Genomic DNA, 19565 nt, shown 5'->3' with positions numbered 1-19565 from the left:
TTACTCCTTGTTTCTGCTCCTTGTAAAACCTAGAGCTCCAAGACTGGTAGAATGGCTCACATAGTCCTGTTCTCCAAAGAGAAGGAAGACAGGTTAGGATCAGAAACTGTTTCCAACCTTAAGACCAGGTGGCATGCCCCTACTGCAATGTTCTGTACAAGGCCAGACCTGAATGTAGTTACCACCAATCTACCTCAAGACCACCTGTCTGGACTGCATGAAGACTCATTCATCACTACTGAGGTTAAGAAACCTTCCTTGTCTTTTTACAGCACTGGATATGCCTTCTATCAGGGGACAGAGTATAAGAGTGTTTAAATGGGCCACTTATGAAGCTGTGTTGATCAGCCACACCAGGCCTGGGACTGTGTCACTTCTTCTTATGTTAATTGTAGTAGATGATGTAAACGTGTTCTAGGTGATGTTCCAAATTGGAACTTTGAACCTTATGCCTCATCCTTACTGGTACTGTCTAGACCCAACCTGGGGTAGTAGAAAAGCATTAGAGGACTAAGACCAACATCTTTGCTTTCCCCAGATTGTAAACTTCCATAGTACAGAACAGAAACATCTACAAATGAGAACTCTAGAACTTGAGATAATTTCCCAGGGAAGAATCATTCTTCTCTACCTCCATGTGCTTTGCAAAGTGCTAGGAGAGAGGAAAAGTGGCACCTGGCACTGACAAGGATAGATCTGAGGCCAGTAGACCCTTAGGATGTCTGTCTGAAACTTGACATCTCACTTTATTCATCCCATTACTCAAATGTCATCTCCTCAGAGGATTCTTTCCAGTTACCCTACACCAATTGGGAATGGCTTGTTAGTTTATAGACTTTACTATTCTTTGTAGCACTTTTTATCACCTGATTTGATATATTTACTAATTTCATTCCTTAATTTAACATTAAACAAATGCAGCAGTGAATAGAACAAACAAAAACTTCCTGCCCTGTGGAGCTTACATTCAAGGGGAGGGTGGATGCTAGATTATATATAAGACAAGTAAGTAAAATCATAATGCTAGATTATTAATTATGCTGAAATAAATATAAGGCAAAGAAGATGAACAGGAAATTTAATTTCATTTATTCATTGTTAATCTGTAACACCAGAATATAAACCATGAAGGCAGGGATATATTTATATATAAATAAACATATATATATATATATATATTACTGTTGTGCCATAAAGTCATGCTGATAAAGTTTTATACATGATGGATGCTTGGATGTGTGCCATATGATTAAACAGTACTAGATCCTCATTAAAGTAGTTGGGCCATACCCCCTGGAGTCTACTTTACTTGGTTTGGCTTCATGGCTCACATTACCATTTTCCCTTCCTTACTTCCCTTACTAATGCTTCCTCCTCTAAGCCTCTGTGGGTTGGAATGATGGCCAAACAGGTCAAGGACAGAATTGTTGGGATACCTCAGTGATCTCCATTTCTACAATGTCTGTGTAATGAACATTAGGTGAAAAAAAGTAGAAGAATCTTAGCAGTGACTGTTCTTAATATTGGAACAGAGAAGAAATGAATCTTCCCTTTGATTCAGGGATGACTTCAACCACTCTTTGGGCTCTGGGCCTCCTTTGTTCTAACAGACTGCCAAACCCAGACTCTAAACTCAATCTTTTCCTACTCTTTCCTTCCTAGAGGAAAATCCTGAGAAAATACTCACCTCCATCAAAGGGCCTCTCCACCCTTTTCAGACTTTCCAGGGCTTGGATAACTTGTCTGGCTACTGCTGATGCATATATAGGGGCCACAGCAACTTACTCAGGAGGAGCTGAGTAAAAAGTCCAGAAATAACAACATTGTGGGAGCTGAGGGTCTCTTTCTCTCTCCTTCCTTTCCACTACTTTCCTTCCCAAGGGGACTTAGTCACTGAGGTACCTGTTCTTAATTAGCCCAGGTTCAGGGCGTCCCTAAGCAATCAGATTGAGGGAAGCAGAGCAAACTTTTAGTTATTCTCATTTCTGACCAATTAAGTGTCAGAAATTTCTAAACTTTTTGCTTAATGAAGAAATCTGAAATCTCACCAATCACAAACATTCAATACCAATACTGCCTTCTCAAAAGCCTCAAGTCCAGGTTTCAAGAGACATCTCAGACTAAGCAGATCACCCCTTCTGCCCTATATCCTAGACTCTTCCCTGATTCTCTTAGCTATTCTAAGAAAAAATCTTCTGGAAATAATAGGTGATTACCAAGGCCACAGGATAAAGGTTCAATATATAAAAATCTATGGTATTGCTACATAGTAGCAAGAAATTAGAAACGAAACTTTAAAATTTTAATTATAAGATGCAAAAACAAAAAACTAAGAAACTAATTCAACAAAATGTACATGACTATACACTTGAAACCATAAAACACTGCGATAAACTGAGAAATATGTAAATAAGCATTAAGCATTGTATTTTCATGAATCAGAAGCTTGAAGTTTGTTAAAATGCCTTTTTTTTTTTCAACTTAGTCTGCAGATTCAATAAAATGTCACTCAAAATCCCAGGAAGTTTTTATTTTAATATTGAAGAGCTGACTGTAAGATTTCTATGCAACTATGAAGGACTAAGAAGAGCCAAAATCATTTTGAAAAAGAAGAACAAAGGTGGGAGACTCACAATACCTTATTTATAGACTTAATTTAAAGTTACAGTAATCAAAACACTATCTTACTGACATACTAGGATGTAGATCAATTTTGTTTTTCAGACCTCTTCAGACTTTCTGTGTATTGGATTATGTAATCTACAAATAAATATTTTTTCTTTATTTCCTAACTGTATGCTTTTAATTTCATTTTTTTGCCTTATTGCATTAGCTAGGATGTCAAGTTTAAAGTTGAAAAGGTGTGGATGCTGAACCGACTGAGCCACTCAGGCACCCATGACCACGTTCTATCAACTTTTTGAGTAACCTTCTGCAAGAACCTCTTATGGGAATAGTAACTTTAGTTTGTAAAACAGATGACACAAATAAACCACCAGGAGAGCTTATAACATGAGAGCACAATTTGAAAATAAATGTCTTTGGGTGAAAGTTAAAGGATCTCAAGATAGTGCACAATCATGGATAAACTACTGAAATTAGAATCAGGAACCTGAATGATAATTCCTTTTCATATTCATTAGGTGTGTTATATTCAATTTGGTATGAGTGTTCAAGTCTCTGGCTTTGGTTTTCTCATCTGAAATATCTGATGTCTGATCTCTCTTTCATCTCTACCTTGCCCAAAGTGAAGGGGCAAGGAGCAGAATTTGAGTTAGTTGAGGCTTTTAGTGACTCACTGAGCCTCTCAGCCTCCTGCTGAGTCTCTCCACCTTTGGTCGTGGAACCCCTCTGCAAAAATAAATTTTTCATCAGAATCAACTCTTTCCAGACATCATGGGCATTCATAGACCACACCAGACTCAGTACCTACAGTTACCCTTGATTACTGGATTGTTTATGTAAGTAAAACTGGTGAGTGCCCAAACTCAAACTTGGCCAAAGCTGAAGGCCATCCCGTGTCTATATTTTTTTCCATATTCCACATAAGCACCCTGGGGACACAGGCAAGAGGAGAAGTCATCATGGACCAAAGAAAGAAAGAGCCATCTTGATGATCTAGTAGGACAGATAGGGTTATTACCCTAAAGGCTGAGTGCCTGTCCACAAAAGAAGGAATGGGAGGAAAGTATCCTTACTTGCCTGCCTCAAAAGCCTGCTAATTGACCCTTTCATCTCCCATCACTTCCTTCTTTCTATTCTGTTCTCCTCATAACTGCTTGAGTGATCTTTTAAAACACAGATTGAATCAGGTCTCCTCCCTGATTAAAACCTCACTGTTAATTCATTGGTCAATGTCCCAAGTGCTATAAGAATCTATATGATTTCTAGAAATGTTTTTCTTTAATATTGTCTGTGTTTCTCTTCTTTCACCCCATGCTGTCCAGCCACACTGACATTCTTTTAATTCTTTCAAGGCTGCTGTACCTCTTAGAGTGCTCGGTTTATTCCCACCCAGTTTTGCCTTGTTCATGCCAGACATCAGTTAATGATCACTTTCTTATAGATGCTTTCCCTAAACTTTACAGACATATTCAGGTTCCCTGTCAGGTGCTCTCCAGATACCCTTGTAGTAGATGCTGTGTGTACTCCCCAGGCTCCCCTCAGGACCAAGGTACTCACCCCTACCCCATAGCTGAGGTTATCCCTAGAAATTGCCCTCAGTTAAAAATAAATGCCTCCATCAATATTATAGCCTTTCCTCTAAGGTTGCCTGTACCTAATGACCTGTGGATGCAGGAGTACAAGTGCCCAGCTCCTTTGTTTGGTTTAGGGACACAATCAGGACAATTCTAAAGAGCCATCCTAGCTCCAGAGGGATGGGATCCTCCTGGGTTGAAGTCCCTGTGACAACTTCATCACCAGTCAGCTTCTCCTCCGCCCAAACATATTCTCCCTCAAATTTTTATAGGAATTATCTCAACGATCACTCCCAGACTTAAGACAACCTCATAATTTCTTTCCTGAATGATTCACAATTTTAATTATATATGTTCTGTGTGTGTGTGTGTGTGTGTGTGTGTGTGGTTTTACTCTGTATGGTATATCCCTTCACCAAATATGCTCTATAAGGGAAGAGACCATGTCCACTATGCTTCCCACTATATTTTCAGCATATTGTCTGAAAGATAAGTGTTATTCAACAAGTGTTCTTGCTGAATGTTCTGTTCTTAATTTCAGTCAAGTTGGACTCTTTCATAGTTTCAAAAACCATTTATATTTTTCTTTGTGAACTTACCAATTTAGAAGAGAACTTCATGCACAAATAAAGCAAAAATACTATTTAAAAAATTAAAAATCGGAGCACCTGGGTGGCTCAGTCAATTAAGCCTCTGACTCTTGATTTCAATTCAGGTCATGGTCTCATGGGTTCATGAGATCGAGCCTTGTGTTGGGCTCTGCACTGACAGCATGGAGCTTGAGATTCACTCTCCCTCTCTCTCTGACTCTCCCTTCCTCACTGCTATCAGTGTAAGGCCTACTTTAAATCCTCTGTCCCTCTCTCTGTATCTTAATCAAAAATGAATAAACATTTATTTAAAAAAAGAATTTTTTCATGAGATCATAAGGAGACTTAAAGCAGATGAAGAAAGAATTAACAGACAAGAAAGGTCCACAGTGTATAGGCACAGCATATGTTTCCTAATTTTGTTATTAATTACTAGGGCCATAATATTTTATATTCTAATCATAAATGAATAAAAGCTCTATTCATCAGAATTCACATGAACACTTAGGATTCGTAGAATTTTACTTTTTTCCAATCAGATAGAAGTGATATGACTGATGGCTGAGTATATTTTGGCAAGTTGTTTAATGTCTTATTTAATTTTTTTAATGTTTATTTACTCTGAGAGACAGAGAGAGACATGAGCAGGGGAGGGGCAGAGAGAGAGAGACACAGAACCTGAAGCAGGCTCCAAGCTGTCAGCACAGAGCCCAACAAGGGGCTTGAACTCATGAACCATGAGATCATGACCTGAGCCAAAGTTGGACGTTTAACCAACTGAGCCACCCAGGCACCCCTGTTTAATGTCTTATTTAGTTTCTATATTCTCATCTGTTAAGTGAACATAATACTACTTACCTAATGGGTTATTGCCAGGATTGAATAAAAATATACAGAAATTACAAGGTACTTAGTATATAATCAATACTTCTTTCTTTCCATCTATATGATTCCAAAGCATTCATCAAAGTTTCTTCTGCAGTAGATAGTCAATGTATAAAAATCAATCAAATGTTATAAAAGTTATATTCAGCATATATACTGAAAAAAGTTCCTCATGTTCATGGAGCAAAATAACAAAGAAGTTTAAGAGGAAAATTTGGAATCACACAAACCTATGTCATATAGTATTCCTGTTCAGTTTTTAAAATTATCATCAATATTAATAAAAAGGTATTTTTATTAGGAATAAGGAAATTAAATATTTGCAGTGACTATGCAAAAGAAATAGAAGTTTTAATCATAGACCACTCTTTTTTCCCTCCTTATCCCCTAATAATGAGCATTAGTTTATACTAGAATATTTCATATTTTGGGGCACCTAGGTGGCTCAGTCATTAAGCATTGGGGTCTTGATTTGGGCTCAGGTCAGGTTCCCAGGGTTGCAACCCCGAGTCGGGTTTCAGCACTGAGAGTGAAACCTGCATGTGATTCTCTTCTCTTCCTCTCCTCCCCTCCCCTGCTCTCTCTCTCTCTTTCTCTCTCCCTCTAAAAATTTTTAAAATAAAAGAATTTAGAGGCTCCTGGATGACTCAGTTGATTAAGCATCCGACTCGATCTGGGCTCAGGTAATAATCTTACAATTTGTGAATTCTAGCCCTCTGCTGAGTTCTGTGATAACAGTGCAGAGCCCACTTGGAATTATCTCTCTCCCTCTTCCTCTGCCTCTCCCATGATCTCTCTCTCTCTTTCTCTCACAATAGATTTTAAAAAAATAAAATTTTTTTAAAGAAAAAACATTTTACTTCATATCAAATGCAATATTTATGCAATGGTTAGTATGAATATAATGAAATACCTGTAGGAAATAAAACAGAAAAAAGTGAATATCTTCTCATGTGTATATAACAGATATGATCTAGGATTAGCATTTTCTTTGATCAAGGAACTTTTCCAGAACAGAGACTACTAAAATGTTCTTGGTAAGAGTAGTATTCTATCCAGTTTTGTTTTTATTTTAACTATGACCATATAACTAAGAATATAAAATATATATTAAGAGGCACACATTTAAAATAAGTTAAAAGGTTGCAACACATCACATCTGAGATACATCAAATTATACCTGAGATTTGAATATGATAATTACATGTGAACTAGGAGTTTAAATAAAAGTCTGTAATTTTAGTGTTTTTAAAAGTTTTAGGACACCTGGGTGGCTCAGTCAGTTGGGCGTCCAACTTCGGCTCAGGTCATGATCTCATGATTGATGAGTTTGAGCCCTTCATCAGGCTATGTGCTGACAGCTTGAAGCCTGGAGCTTGCTTCAGATTTTGTGTCTCCCTCTCTCTCTGTCCTTCCCCCACTCATGCTCTGTCTCTCTCTGCCTCAAAAATAAATATAAACATAAAATTTTTTAAAGTTTTTATTTAAGTTGCAGTTAGGTAACAAACAGCATAATATTACTTTCAGGTGTAAAATTTAGTGATTCAACACTTCCATACAAACACCTGCTGCTCATCACAAGTGTGCCCCTTAATCTCAACCACCTATTTAATCCCCCCACCCACGTCCCTTCTGGTAAACATCAGTTTGTTCTCTAGAATTAATAGTCTGGTTTTTGGTTTGACTCTCATTCTCCTTTTCCCCCCCTTTGCTCATTTGTTTTATTTCTTAAATTCCACATTTGAGTGAAATCATATGGTATTTGTTTTTCTCTGACTGAATTATTTCCCTTAGCTTAATACTCCACCCATTCTCTTTTATGGCTGAAAAGATGCTCAACATCGCTGATCATCATGAAAATGCAAATCAAAACTACACTGAGATATCACTTCACACCTGTCAGAACGGTTAAAATCAACAACATAAGAAACAACAGGTGTTGGCGAGTATGTGGAGAAAGGGGGACCCACTTGTACTGTTTATGGGAATGCAAACTGGTGCAGCCACTTTGGAAAACAGTATGGCATTTCCTCAAAAAGTTAAAAATAGAACTACCCTACTATCCAGCAATTGCACAACAAAGTATGTAACCAAAGAATACAAAAATACTAATTCAAAGGGCTACATGCACCCTGATGTTTATAGCAGATGATCTTCCACAGCCAAAAGATGGAAACAGCCCAAGGGTTCAATAAATGTTTAAAGAAGATGTGATGTATATGTAGAAAGGAATATTAGTAGTATTTATTTTTGGATATCTGTATTGATTCTCTACGTACTTAGTTGCGATAAGTAAACATAAAATAAGTAGAACAAATGCTATTGAGGCTTCATAGTGTATATAGTATTGAGGAAATGGTGTGAGGAATCTTACTTCATTTTGGGGTGGGAGACAACCGCTGGTTGAGAAATTAAGCCTCGGTGGACAGACGTATCTGTCTCCCAGCTACAGTGTGAACATAGAGCAGGCATTATGGTTGAGAATAAGATGGCTTGCAGGACAGGGACACAGTGACAGTGTTACGGACTGAAGGTTTGTGTCCCCTCAAAATCCACATGCTGAAATGCTGACACCCAGGGCAGATGAATTTGGAGATGGGGCCTCTTAGGAAGCAACTAAGTGGAAATAAGCTCAATAAGTGGGGCCCCCATCACATAATAATAGTGTCCTGAGAAAAGACACCAGACCTTGCTACCTCTCTCCTCACAAACACGCACCAATGAAAAGCCAATGGAGGACATAGTCAGTGGGTGGCCACATACAAGCCAGAAAGAGAGTTCACACCAAAACTAAATTAGCCTGAAACTTGAACTTGGACTTCTAAGTCTCCAAAACTATGAGAAATGAATTTCTCTTATTTAAACCTCCAAATGTGTAGTGTTTTGTTATGACAGCCCAGGCAGACTAACATAGACAGTAACTTTCCTTCACTCAGAAACAAAGACCAAACAGAAGAACCTCCCTTTGGTACAAGGGATGTTTAATGCCCCATCGCAAGTCACTTGACCTGGAACTTTCCTTCTTTTCTCCTAGTCCGGGGCATTCAGAGAGGCAGTTTAGAGCACTGCATCCCTGAGATACAGGAGAAGAATGGAAATGATAGAGGACAAGGGGAAGAATAGGAAATGCATTAGCAGTGGGTGGCCAGAGCCTGATTTGAGGGGAAAGGGAAAATAGGGAAAGAGAGGAACAGGAGAGCTCAAGGACAAGGGGAAAGAGGACGATGAAAAGAATACAGTTGGCAGATGAACAAAGGATGCTCAGGACAGGGTGCAATAGGCATGGGTGATGACAGGTTCAGAAACCAGGGTGCAATAGGCATGGATGATGGCAGGTTCAGAAACCAAAGAAACCAGTGAGGACAGTGAGGCTCTCTTCTCTGTCCTCCTAATTTGCCTCCACCAGCCTAGAGACAATGTAGACAATGCAAAGCCTGTGTGTAAATGAGTAAAGGCATCCTTTCTGGATTACTGAAGGCGAAAGTTAGTATTTTTATGGTGAGAGTAGACCTCAGGATATGAGGATGGAGGTGGGAAGATATCTTTATGTCTGTCTTCAACACGTTCTGCAGTCAATGCAGCCGCCTCACAACCCATTGGTTGGCTAGCAGAGCACAGGATAGATTAAGGCCCCACTCAATACCTCATCTGGTACCCATATGAAGTAATATAAGTATATCATTGTTGGTGGGCTTCTCTGTCTTCACCAAATGGAAAGGCATCCTCACACAGTACTCTTTGAACCCTATGGAACACCATCTCTGACTGCTGGGTGGCTCAATATCTCCACTCAGTACAGGGATGACAGGAGGTGCCATTACCATTTAATCAATACCTTCCTGGGGCACCTGGGTGGCTCAGCCAGTTAAGTGTCTCACTCTTGAATTTTGCTCGGGCCAAAATCTTAGGGTAGTGAGGTTCAGCGCTGCCTGTGTCACTAATAGCATGGAGCTTGCTTGGGATTCCCTCTCTCCTCTCTCTCTCTCCCTGTCCCTCCACCCATTCACACACATTCTCACTTTCTTTTTTTTTAATGTAATTTATTGTCAAATTGGTTTCCATACAATACCCAGTGCTCATCCCAACAAGTGCCCTCCTCAATGCCCATCACCCACTTTCCCCTCTACCCTAGCCCTCAGTTTGTTCTCAGTATTCAAGAGTCTCCTATGGGCTGCCTCCTTCCCTCTCTGTAACTTTTTCCTTTACCCTTCCCTTTCCCCATAGTCTTATGTTAAATTTCTCAAGATCCACATATGAGTGAAAACATATGGTATTTGTCTTTCTCTGACTTATTTCACCTAGCATAATACCTTCCAGTTCCATCCACATTGCTGCAAATGGCCAATTTTCATTCTTTCTCATTGCCCAGTAGCATTCCCCTGCATATATAAACCACATCTTCTTTATCCATTTGTCAGTTGATGAATATTTAGGCTCTTTTCTTGATTTGGCTATTGTTGAAATTGCTGCTATAAACATTTGGGTACATGTGTCCCTATCCATCAGCACTTCTGTACAACTTGGATAAATTCCTAGCAGAGCTATTGCTGGGTCATAGGTTAGTTCTCCTTTTAATTTTTTGAGGGACCTCCACACTGTTTTCCAGAGCAGCTGCACCAGTTTGCATTCCCACCAAGAGTGTAAGAGGGTTCAGTTTTCTCCACATACACATTCTCACTTTAAAAATAAATAAACTTAAAAAAAAATAAAAATAAATAAACTTTTTAAACTAATAAAATAATAATAATAATAATTTTAAATTCCACCTCCCTTCAAATCGCTTCCTCCCACATGATGAATTTCCTACAGTTTCATTGCCATAAAACCATGCCCTAGATTCCTAAGAGCTGTGAGTTAAGAGAATAGCTTCTCATTTCTTTGATGCTCCTTATAGAGAAAATCTGTGACAGGGCACTGAGACACTTGGATTTGGGAGACAGAGAACCAGAGGCATAATGAAGCAGAAAGTCTGGTTCTGGGAGCAGTTTCAACAGACCTAGAAGATTTAAGCATTGTAAAACCCAGAATGCTCTCTCTAGAATTAGTCATTTAATTCTTACTTGTCTCAATCCCCATATGTCCCCAAATGTTTCATATTGTTACTTCACTACAACTTACTTAAAGAAAAGTATTCTAATCTCCATACCTCCACTCTAGATTGGCTCTGTGGCAGAGTATATAGCACTGTAAGTACTCTGCAGTAGCAATGAGGCCAGGATAACATGATAAACCAGCAGATCACATCAAGAAATTACACAAAAGTATAGGAAAATCCCTATAACAGTTGATAAAGAAACAAAGTGAGCACCTTCCCTTTGGTACTGATTATGACAGATGCCTCTACACCCTTTCTTGCCACTTCCCTCCTCTCCTAGGAAATATATCCTCAAAAATGCATTGTAGGCTAATTAATGGAGCTATGGAAAGCTACAAACATGTATGTATTGCTTTTCTTTAATCCTTCCACTTCCCAAAGATATGCTTCCATGGTTCAGGAGGGGAACCATCAGAAACTGAGAAATGAGATTCTAGCGGGCAGAGAATGGGTTTCATTTTTATCTGCCATGTCTTCTCCAACTGCCCAGATTGGAAGTCATACACTACTGATCTTTGAAGGGATAACGGTTATAAGAGAGGAGTTGAGGTTTTCTAAGTTACTGAAAAATCTTTGGTGAAGACATGGCCACAAAACTGATGTAGAGAGATTTAATCCTTGACCAGTTGACAACAGCGTTTCAAACCATCCCGAAGGGCCTCTTTGACTTTGTCGTTCCTCAAGGTGAAGATGAAAGGGTTCAATAAAGGGGTAACCACAGATATCAACAGGGAAACTATCTTATTGTACTCAGCGGCCTGTGTTTGCTTAGGTTTCACATAGAGGAACAAGCAGCTGCCATAGCCGATCACAACAAAGGTGAAGTGAGAGGCACACGTAGAGAAGGCTTTCCTCCGGCCCGAGGCTGTGGGGATCTTGAGGATGGTGGAGATGATGTAGGTGTAGGAGACAATTGTTGGGGCCAGCGAACCAATGATAATGACAACAGCCATTAAGAAGAGAACAAACTCTGTGAAAAGAGTGTCACCACAGGATAGTTTGAACAGTTGCCCGCGTTCACAGAAAAAATGGTCTAACAGATTTGACTTGCAGAAGGTAAACTGAAATGTGGCATAGACTGGCCATATTTCAGAAAGGAACCCAAACACCCATGACACGATGACCACCCAGATGCAGGTGTGGCTGTTCATAATGATGTTGTACCTCAAAGGGTTACAGACAGCCACGTAACGGTCCACAGCCATCGCTCCCAGTAACACAAACTCCGTGGTCCCCACAGCAAGGTACAGGAAGAGCTGGGTGACACATGCAGCCAGAGATATTGTTTTCATCCCAGGTAGCAGCAAACCCCAAAGCATCATTGGCACTTTTATTGTTGTTATCATGATCTCTAAGGCAGAGAGATGACCAAGGAAGAAATACATTGGGGACTGCAGGCGTTTATCAACACACACAATCACTATGATGACCTTGTTTCCCATTAATGTCACTGAGTAGAAGAAAAAGAATATAGCAAAAAGAATGCGGTGTAGTTCTTGGGACCCAGGGAAGCCTAGAAGGCAGAACTCTGTAGCACTGGAGATATTCCTCATCATTTACTCCTTGTTTCTGCTCCTTGTAAAACCTAGAGCTCAAAGACTGGTAGAATGGCTCACATGGTCCTGTTCTCCAAAGAGAAGGAAGACAGGTTAGGATGAGAAACTATTTCCAACCTGAAGACCAGGTGACATGCCCCTACTGCAATGTTCTGCATAAGGTCAGACATCAATGTGATCACCTGCAATCTAGCCCAAGGCTGCCCGTCTGGACTAGTTGAAGACTCCTGAATCTCTTACTGGGGGTAAGAAAACCTTCTCTGTCTTTTCGCATCACAGGATATGCCTTTTTTCAGGGGATTCTCAGAGGAGAAGAGTGTTTAAACTGGCCAGTTATGAAGCTATATTGATCAGCCACACCAGTCCTGAGACTGTGTCACTTCTTATGTTAACTGTAGCAGATGACATAACATAAGGGTGTCCTAGGTGATGTTCAAAACATGGAACATTGAACCCTATAGAGCAACCTTACTGGTATTGTCTAGACCCATCTTGGGGTAGTAGAAAAGCACAAAGGACTAAGACCAAGACCCCTGCTTTCCCCAGATCATAAACTTCCATAGTACAGAGCAGAAACATCTACAAATGAGAGCTCTGGAGCTTGAGATAATTTCCCAGGGCAGAATCATTCTTCACTAACCACATGTGCTTTGTAAAATTTTAGGATAGAGGAATGGTGGCACCTGGCAACTGACAAGGATAGATCTGAGGCCAATAGCCCCTGTGGATGTCTAGATTTCTACTTTTCATTTTATCCACCCCATTACTCGAATGTCATCTCCTCAGAGGACTCTTTTCTACTAGCCCTACACGAAATAGGAATAACTTGTTCATTTTGGACTTTGCCATTCCTTGTATCACTTTTTATTACCTGATCTGATATGTATACTAATTTCATTCCTTCATTTAACATTAAGCAAATGCAGCAGCGAATAGAACAAACAAAAATTCCTGCCCTGTGGAGCTTACATTCAAGGGGAGGGTGGATGTTGGATTATATACAAGAAAAGTAAGTAAAATTATGATACTAGCCTATTAATCATGCTGAAATAAATATAAGTCAAGGAAGATGGACTGGAAATTTAATTTCATTTATTAATTGTTCATCTATGATATTAGAATATAAACCCTATGAAGGCAAAGACATGTATATATACATATTATTGTTGAGCTATACCGTCATGCTGATAAAGTTTTGTACATGATTGATATATGGATATGTGCTATGTGATTAAATAGTACTTGACCCTCATTAAAGTAGTTGGGCCATACCCCCTGGATCCTACTCTTCTTAACTTACCTTCATGGCTCACATTACCATTTTCTCTTCCTCACTTCCCTTACTCATGCCACTTCCTCTAAGCCTCTGTGGTTTGGAATGATTGGCAAACAGGTCAGGTATTATTGGGATAGCTCAATGATCTGCATTCTACAATTTCTGCATATAGGAAACTAGGTGAAAAAATAGAAAAGAATCTTAGTAGTGACTGTTTTAAATATTGGAACAGAGAAGAAACGAATCTGGTCTCTGCTGTGTAGTGGGGATATGGAGATGACCTCAACCACTCTTTAGGTTCTGGGCATCCTTTCTTCTAACAGGTAGCCAAGCTCAGAACTCTAATTTGATCTTCCCTTACTTTTTCCTCTCTAAAGGAAACCCCTGAGAAAATACTTACCTCCATGGAGGGTCCTCTCCACCCTTCTCAGACTTTCCAGGACTTGGATAACTTGTCTGGCTACTGATGATGAATATACAGGGACTACAGCAACTTACTCAGGAGGAGCTGAGTAAAAAGTCCAGAAATAACAACATTGTTGGAGCTGAGGGTCTCTTTCTCTCTCCTTCCTTTCCACTACCCTCCTTCCCAATGGGATTTGGTCGCTGAGGTACCTGTTCTTAATTAGCCCAGGTTCAGGGCGTCCCTAAGCAATCAGACTGAGGAAGGCAGAGGAAACTTTTAGTTATTCTCATTTCTGACCAATTAAATGTCAGAACTTTCTAAACTTTTTGCTTAATGAAGAAATCTGAAATCTCACCAATCACAAGCTTTCAATATCAATACTGCCTTCTCAAAAGCCTAAAGTCCAGGTTTCAAGAGACATCTCAGACTCTAAGCAGATCAGCCCTTCTGCCCTATATCCTAGACTCTTCCCTGATTCTCTTAGCTATTCAGAAAAAAATCATCCCCCAGCCCCAATAGGACACATTACAATTGACAGCTAAAATGTGCACCAATATTCTAAAAGCATGCATATTAGTCCCAGCCAAAGCCTTCACCAGAAATCCCCTATAAAGTCTGTTTCCTTCTTCACTCATTTCCTAGAGAGGCTCCTGCTCCTAACCCTGAGAACCTTCCTGAACACTGGGGAGAGATACTACCTCCAAATCGTACTCCATTCTCTGCTATTGTCTCAGGTTTCCCCTCTTCAGAACACACACACATGCATCTGTATGCATTCAAGCATGATTCTTACAGTTATTTCGATGGTGTGTCCATGTTTGCCGGCTGGGCACTTCAAAGTGGGAGGCATAAAGACAGACAACGTAGGAAGTTATATCTACAACCTGAACCAACTGACACATGTACGTTGTACATCTGCTTTATGCTAGAGTGAGACAGAAATAGCACCGCCTACAAAACATTTATCTGGATTTGGGATTTCATTTGAAGTATACCTGTTAAATCTGAGCATGTCAATAGATGCAGAAGGGTATCAACTAGGAATAATCTTCCTCCCCATTTCTGACATTGCCAAGCCCAACCAGATTACCATGTAATATTAGAAAAAATTCTAATAATTTCTAATGTATCTGCATATTCTTTATAGAATATGCTGTGAAAATCCTTTTTAAAACCTTATCCCTCTCACATAACAATATATTACAATAGATGTATAAATAGATACATAAAGCATATCTACACATGCTGCCCACTTTTATTTCTACACAGTGTTCCAGTATATGGACCCTCATTCTTTATTAGTTAGCTCTCTACTGGTCATTGTTTATTGTTGTTTTAATTTTATTGTGAAAAAATGATGCTATAAATATCTTTATACATTCATAACTTCATACACATTGATATTTCTGATAAATCCCTAGTCTGGGCACCTCTAAGCTAAAAGATAGATCTATTGAAGGTATTGGTTCCTATTAATACCAATCCAAAGATTTTTGGATTGGTTCACACTGACACTAAGACTGTGGTAAGAGCACTCTTGATTTCCTGATCTGCTACTAACTAAAAATATAATCATAATTCATTTAAAATACCCTAATCGAGAAATTAATTGGAAAATCTATTGAAATAGAAAATGTTTTGAAAGATAAAAATTACCAAAACTGACTCAAAAAGAAATTAAACACATTTCCTAAGTATTCTTAATATGGAAAATAACTGAATTCATAATTTAAAATGCTCTCGCACAGAAAACTATAGCCACTATAGTGGCTTTACTGGTATATTCTATCAAATGTTTAAGAAAGAAATATTTCCAATTCTACACTGAATTTTCCAGAAAATTGAGCACAAGGGAACACTGCTCATTAATTTTATGAAGTCAGAATTAAATCTTGATACCAAGGATCAAGGACACTGAAAGAAAAGAAAACTAAGATCCCTTTTGAATATGAAAACAAAAATCTTTAGTAAAATTGAGAAAATAAAATCCAGCAATACTTAAAGAGAATAATGTACCATAACAAAGTGGTAATTTTATTCCAGATATGCACGGTTGGTTTGACATTAGGAGATTAATTAATATAACTCATCATATGAACAGAAATAAAGAGAAAAACCACATGGTCAATTAAATATAAGTAGAGAAGGCATTTCACTAAAATCAACATCCACTGATTAAGAACTTTGATCAAACTAGAATAAATGGGATCTTCTTTAAACTCATAATAGAATCCATCAAAAATCTTATGCTAATGAAACCTGATGATGAAAGACCTAAGTTCTCCCTCCAAGATAGGGAGAGAGGCCACAATATCTGTTCTTACCACTTCTATTCAATGTTAAACTGGACATCCTAGCTAATGCAATAAGGCAAGAAAATGAAATTAAAAGCATACAGTTGGGAAATAAAGAAAAAATATTTATTTGCAGATTACATAATCCAATATGCAGAAAATCCTAAGAGGTCTACAAAACAAAAACAACAGTCTGAGCAAGATGGCGGAGAAGTAGGGAGCTTTGTGCATTTCGCTTGCCTGAAACAGAGAAGGCCTGAAGCCATAGGACACTGAGCTGCAGGAGTTTGGGAAGAGAAAGAGACAGAGTACACTGGGAAGGCAACCTCATAAATGCGTGAGTGCGAACTGGGGAAGATAAAAGTGGGCTGGGACTAGAGACACGGAGGGAGGGGAGAGAGCCCCCCTTGAGGGGAGCCTCAGTGAGTCAAGGGGAAAAGAAAGAGAGGCTGAAACTGCTCATAGAACTGTCTCCGGGAAAGAGAAAAACCTTGGCTCGGACAGAAACTGTTCTTAGTTCTAGCTGGGGTGCTGACTTTGAACTGGGTGCCCCCAGTCCCAGGTGGCACCAGGAGAAACTGCTTCCAGCTCGACCCCCTGCAATGGAGAAGTGGCTGACCGGCAGGACTGTGTTTCAGGCGGTATCAATGAAGGGCTTGGACTGGGACCTGGAAATGAGGCGAGGCTTGGGACATAGAACACGGCCCACCTTGGCTGCACCCGCAGTACAGGAAGATCTGACCAAAGGAAGCGATTTGCAGTGCTTAGTTCCAGAGGGGACTGGGGCTCTACCATTTTGCTCCCCACAACCACCAAGTTGAGACCTCAGGGAGCAGCCCGAGGGATGCAGTGGAGGCTAAGACCTGTCTACACCAAATCAGCCCAACCCCCCTAGAGAGCTGTTTTTTTTTTTTTTTTTTTTACCACAGCCTGAGGCAAGACAAACATGGACACACTGCTGTGATTAATTCTAGACCAATTCTTTCTATTCAGATATATTTTCCCCTTGTCTGACTCTTATCTCTCCCCTCTGCTGGACTGGGCACTGTGATCATTGGTTTGCTTAAACAGTCACATTTAATCCATTCTCTAGATGTATATTCTACACCTCTACTGCTACCTTTCTGTCTCTCTCTCTGGAGTAATCAGACTATATAGCTTATCTGAGTAACACAATCCTCGTTTCTTTCTCCCCTTACTCCTCTTTCTCTCTCTGAATTAAGCCTCTTAGTCTCTCTGCCTAGTCATTGTCCAATTTCACTTTCTCCCCGCCCTGACATTTCTCTCTGTGTATATGCTCTTCCATCAGCACTGCATACACCCGCTGTCTACTTATAGCTGGAAATTCTGGTTTTATACTTTTAGACTGTCCCTTGTCTTTTGGAGTTTTTTCTTCTTCTTTTTCTAATTTTCTTTTTCTTTTTCCCTTTCAGTTTGCTCATTTGTTGGATTTGTCTGTGCGTTTGCGTGACTTTGTTCCCTGTGTGTTTGTCTCTTTTTTCTTCCAGGGCTACCTCAAGAAACAAGCCAAAGTACACATGGTGGAGAGTCCCAAATACCACTACATGTAGGGAAATAAAATAATCAAACAATAAGAGAGAACAAGAGACAACATTAAAAGAACACTTCCTGCATGGACAGGCCCTAGACAGTCAATGAGCCTTCCTTAATATAGCGGTACTTGCAGGTGCAGAGTGCATAATGAGATTTTAAAACTAACAAGAGACAGAAAGCTAGCCAAAATGACCAGACAGAAGAACTCTCCTCTAAAGAAATTCCAGGAAGATATGACAGCTAAAGAGCTGCTTAAAACAGATATAAGCAGGGGTGCCTGGGTGGCTCAGTTAAGTGTCCGACTTCAACTCAGGTCATGATCTCACGGTTTGTGGGTTCAAGCCCCGCACTGGGCTCTGCGCTGACAGCTTAGAACCTGGAGCCTACTTTGGATTCTATGTCTCCCTCTCTCTCTGCCCCTCCCCAGCTCATGTTCTGTCTCTCTCTGCGTCTCAATAAATAAATGTTTTAAAAAACAACAGATATAAGCAAAATAACTGAACAAGAATTTAGAACAATAGTCATAAAAATAATCGCTGGGCTTGAAAATATCATGGAAGACATCAGAGAAGCTATTGCTACAAAGACTATGGAGCTTAAAAATAGTTGTGATGAATTAAAAACTGCTATAAATGAGGTGCATAATAAAATGGAGGCATCCAATGCACAGATTGAAGATGCAGAAAGGAGAATAGGTGAATTAGAAGACACAATTATAGAAAAAGAGGAAGCTGAGAAAAAGAGAGATAATCTAAACCAGGAACACGAAAGGAGAGTTCGAGAGCAGAGTGATACAATCAAACAGAACAATATCTGTATCATAGGAATTCCAGAAGAGGAAGAGAGAGGGAAAGGAGCTGAAGGAGTCCTTGAACAAATTATAGCTGAGAACTTCCCCAATCTGGGGAAGGAAACAGACGCTGAAACCCAAGAGGAACAGAGGACTCCTCTCAGAAGTAACTTGAATCGATCTTCTGCACGACATATCATGGTGAAACGGGCAAAAATAAGGACAAAGAGAGAATTCTGAAAGCAGCTAGGGATAAAAGGGCCCTAACATACAAAGGGAGACCTATAAGAGTAGTTACAGACCTATCCACTGAAACTTGGCAGGCCAGGAAGGAATGACAGGAAATTTTCAATGTGATGAGCAAAAAAAAATATGCAGCCAAGAATCCTTTATCCAAAAAACCTGTNCAAAAAAAAAAAAAAAAAAAAAAAAATGCAGCCAAGAATCCTTTATCCAGCAAGTCTGTCATTCAAAATAGAAGGAGAGATAAAAGTCTTCTCAAATAAACAAAAATTGAAAGAATTCATCACCACTAAACCAACCCTATAAGAAATCCTAGTGGGGACTCTATGAGGGAAATGTTGCAAGGAACGCAAGGTACCAGAGACACCACCACAAGCAAGAATTCTACAGAGAAAAAAAGGACTCTAAACCCATATTTTTCAATAATAACACTGAATGTAAATGGACTAAATGCTCCAATTGCACCCGGATGGCTCAGTTGGTTGAGTGTCCCACTTCGGCTCAGGTCATGATTTCGTGGTTCGTGGGTTCGAGACCTGTGTCAGGCTCTGTGCTGACAGCTTAGAGCCTGGAGCCTGCTTAAGATTCTGTATCTCCCTTTCTCTCTGACCCTCTGTGCTCATGCTGCCTCTCTCTCTCTCTCTCTCAGAAATAAATAAAACATTTAAAATTTTTTA

General features: G+C 39.6%; 1 protein-coding gene across 1 annotated transcript; it reads right to left on the bottom strand.

Annotated features, from left to right (window-relative positions):
• Window positions 1–11380: 11380 nt before the first annotated feature.
• On the bottom strand, window positions 11381–12325 carry LOC120238942 (olfactory receptor 9A4-like). Its single transcript, XM_039243022.1, has one exon. It carries the CDS (start codon window positions 12323–12325, stop codon window positions 11381–11383), a length of 945 nt encoding a protein of 314 aa, XP_039098953.1.
• Window positions 12326–19565: the final 7240 nt, after the last annotated feature.

The sequence above is a fragment of the Hyaena hyaena genome, unplaced genomic scaffold (genome assembly GCF_003009895.1).
Source record: "Hyaena hyaena isolate Hyena2069 unplaced genomic scaffold, ASM300989v1 scaffold_220, whole genome shotgun sequence".
In the NCBI taxonomy this organism is placed as follows: domain Eukaryota; kingdom Metazoa; phylum Chordata; class Mammalia; order Carnivora; family Hyaenidae; genus Hyaena; species Hyaena hyaena.
The sequence above is the reverse complement of the archived record's forward strand: the minus strand, read 5'-3'. Positions and strand labels throughout refer to the sequence as shown.

Coding starts and splice junctions, on each gene's coding strand:
- LOC120238942 (XM_039243022.1), bottom strand. CDS start 12,325: ATGATGAGGAATATCTCCAGTGCTACAGAGTTCTGCCTTCTAGGCTTC.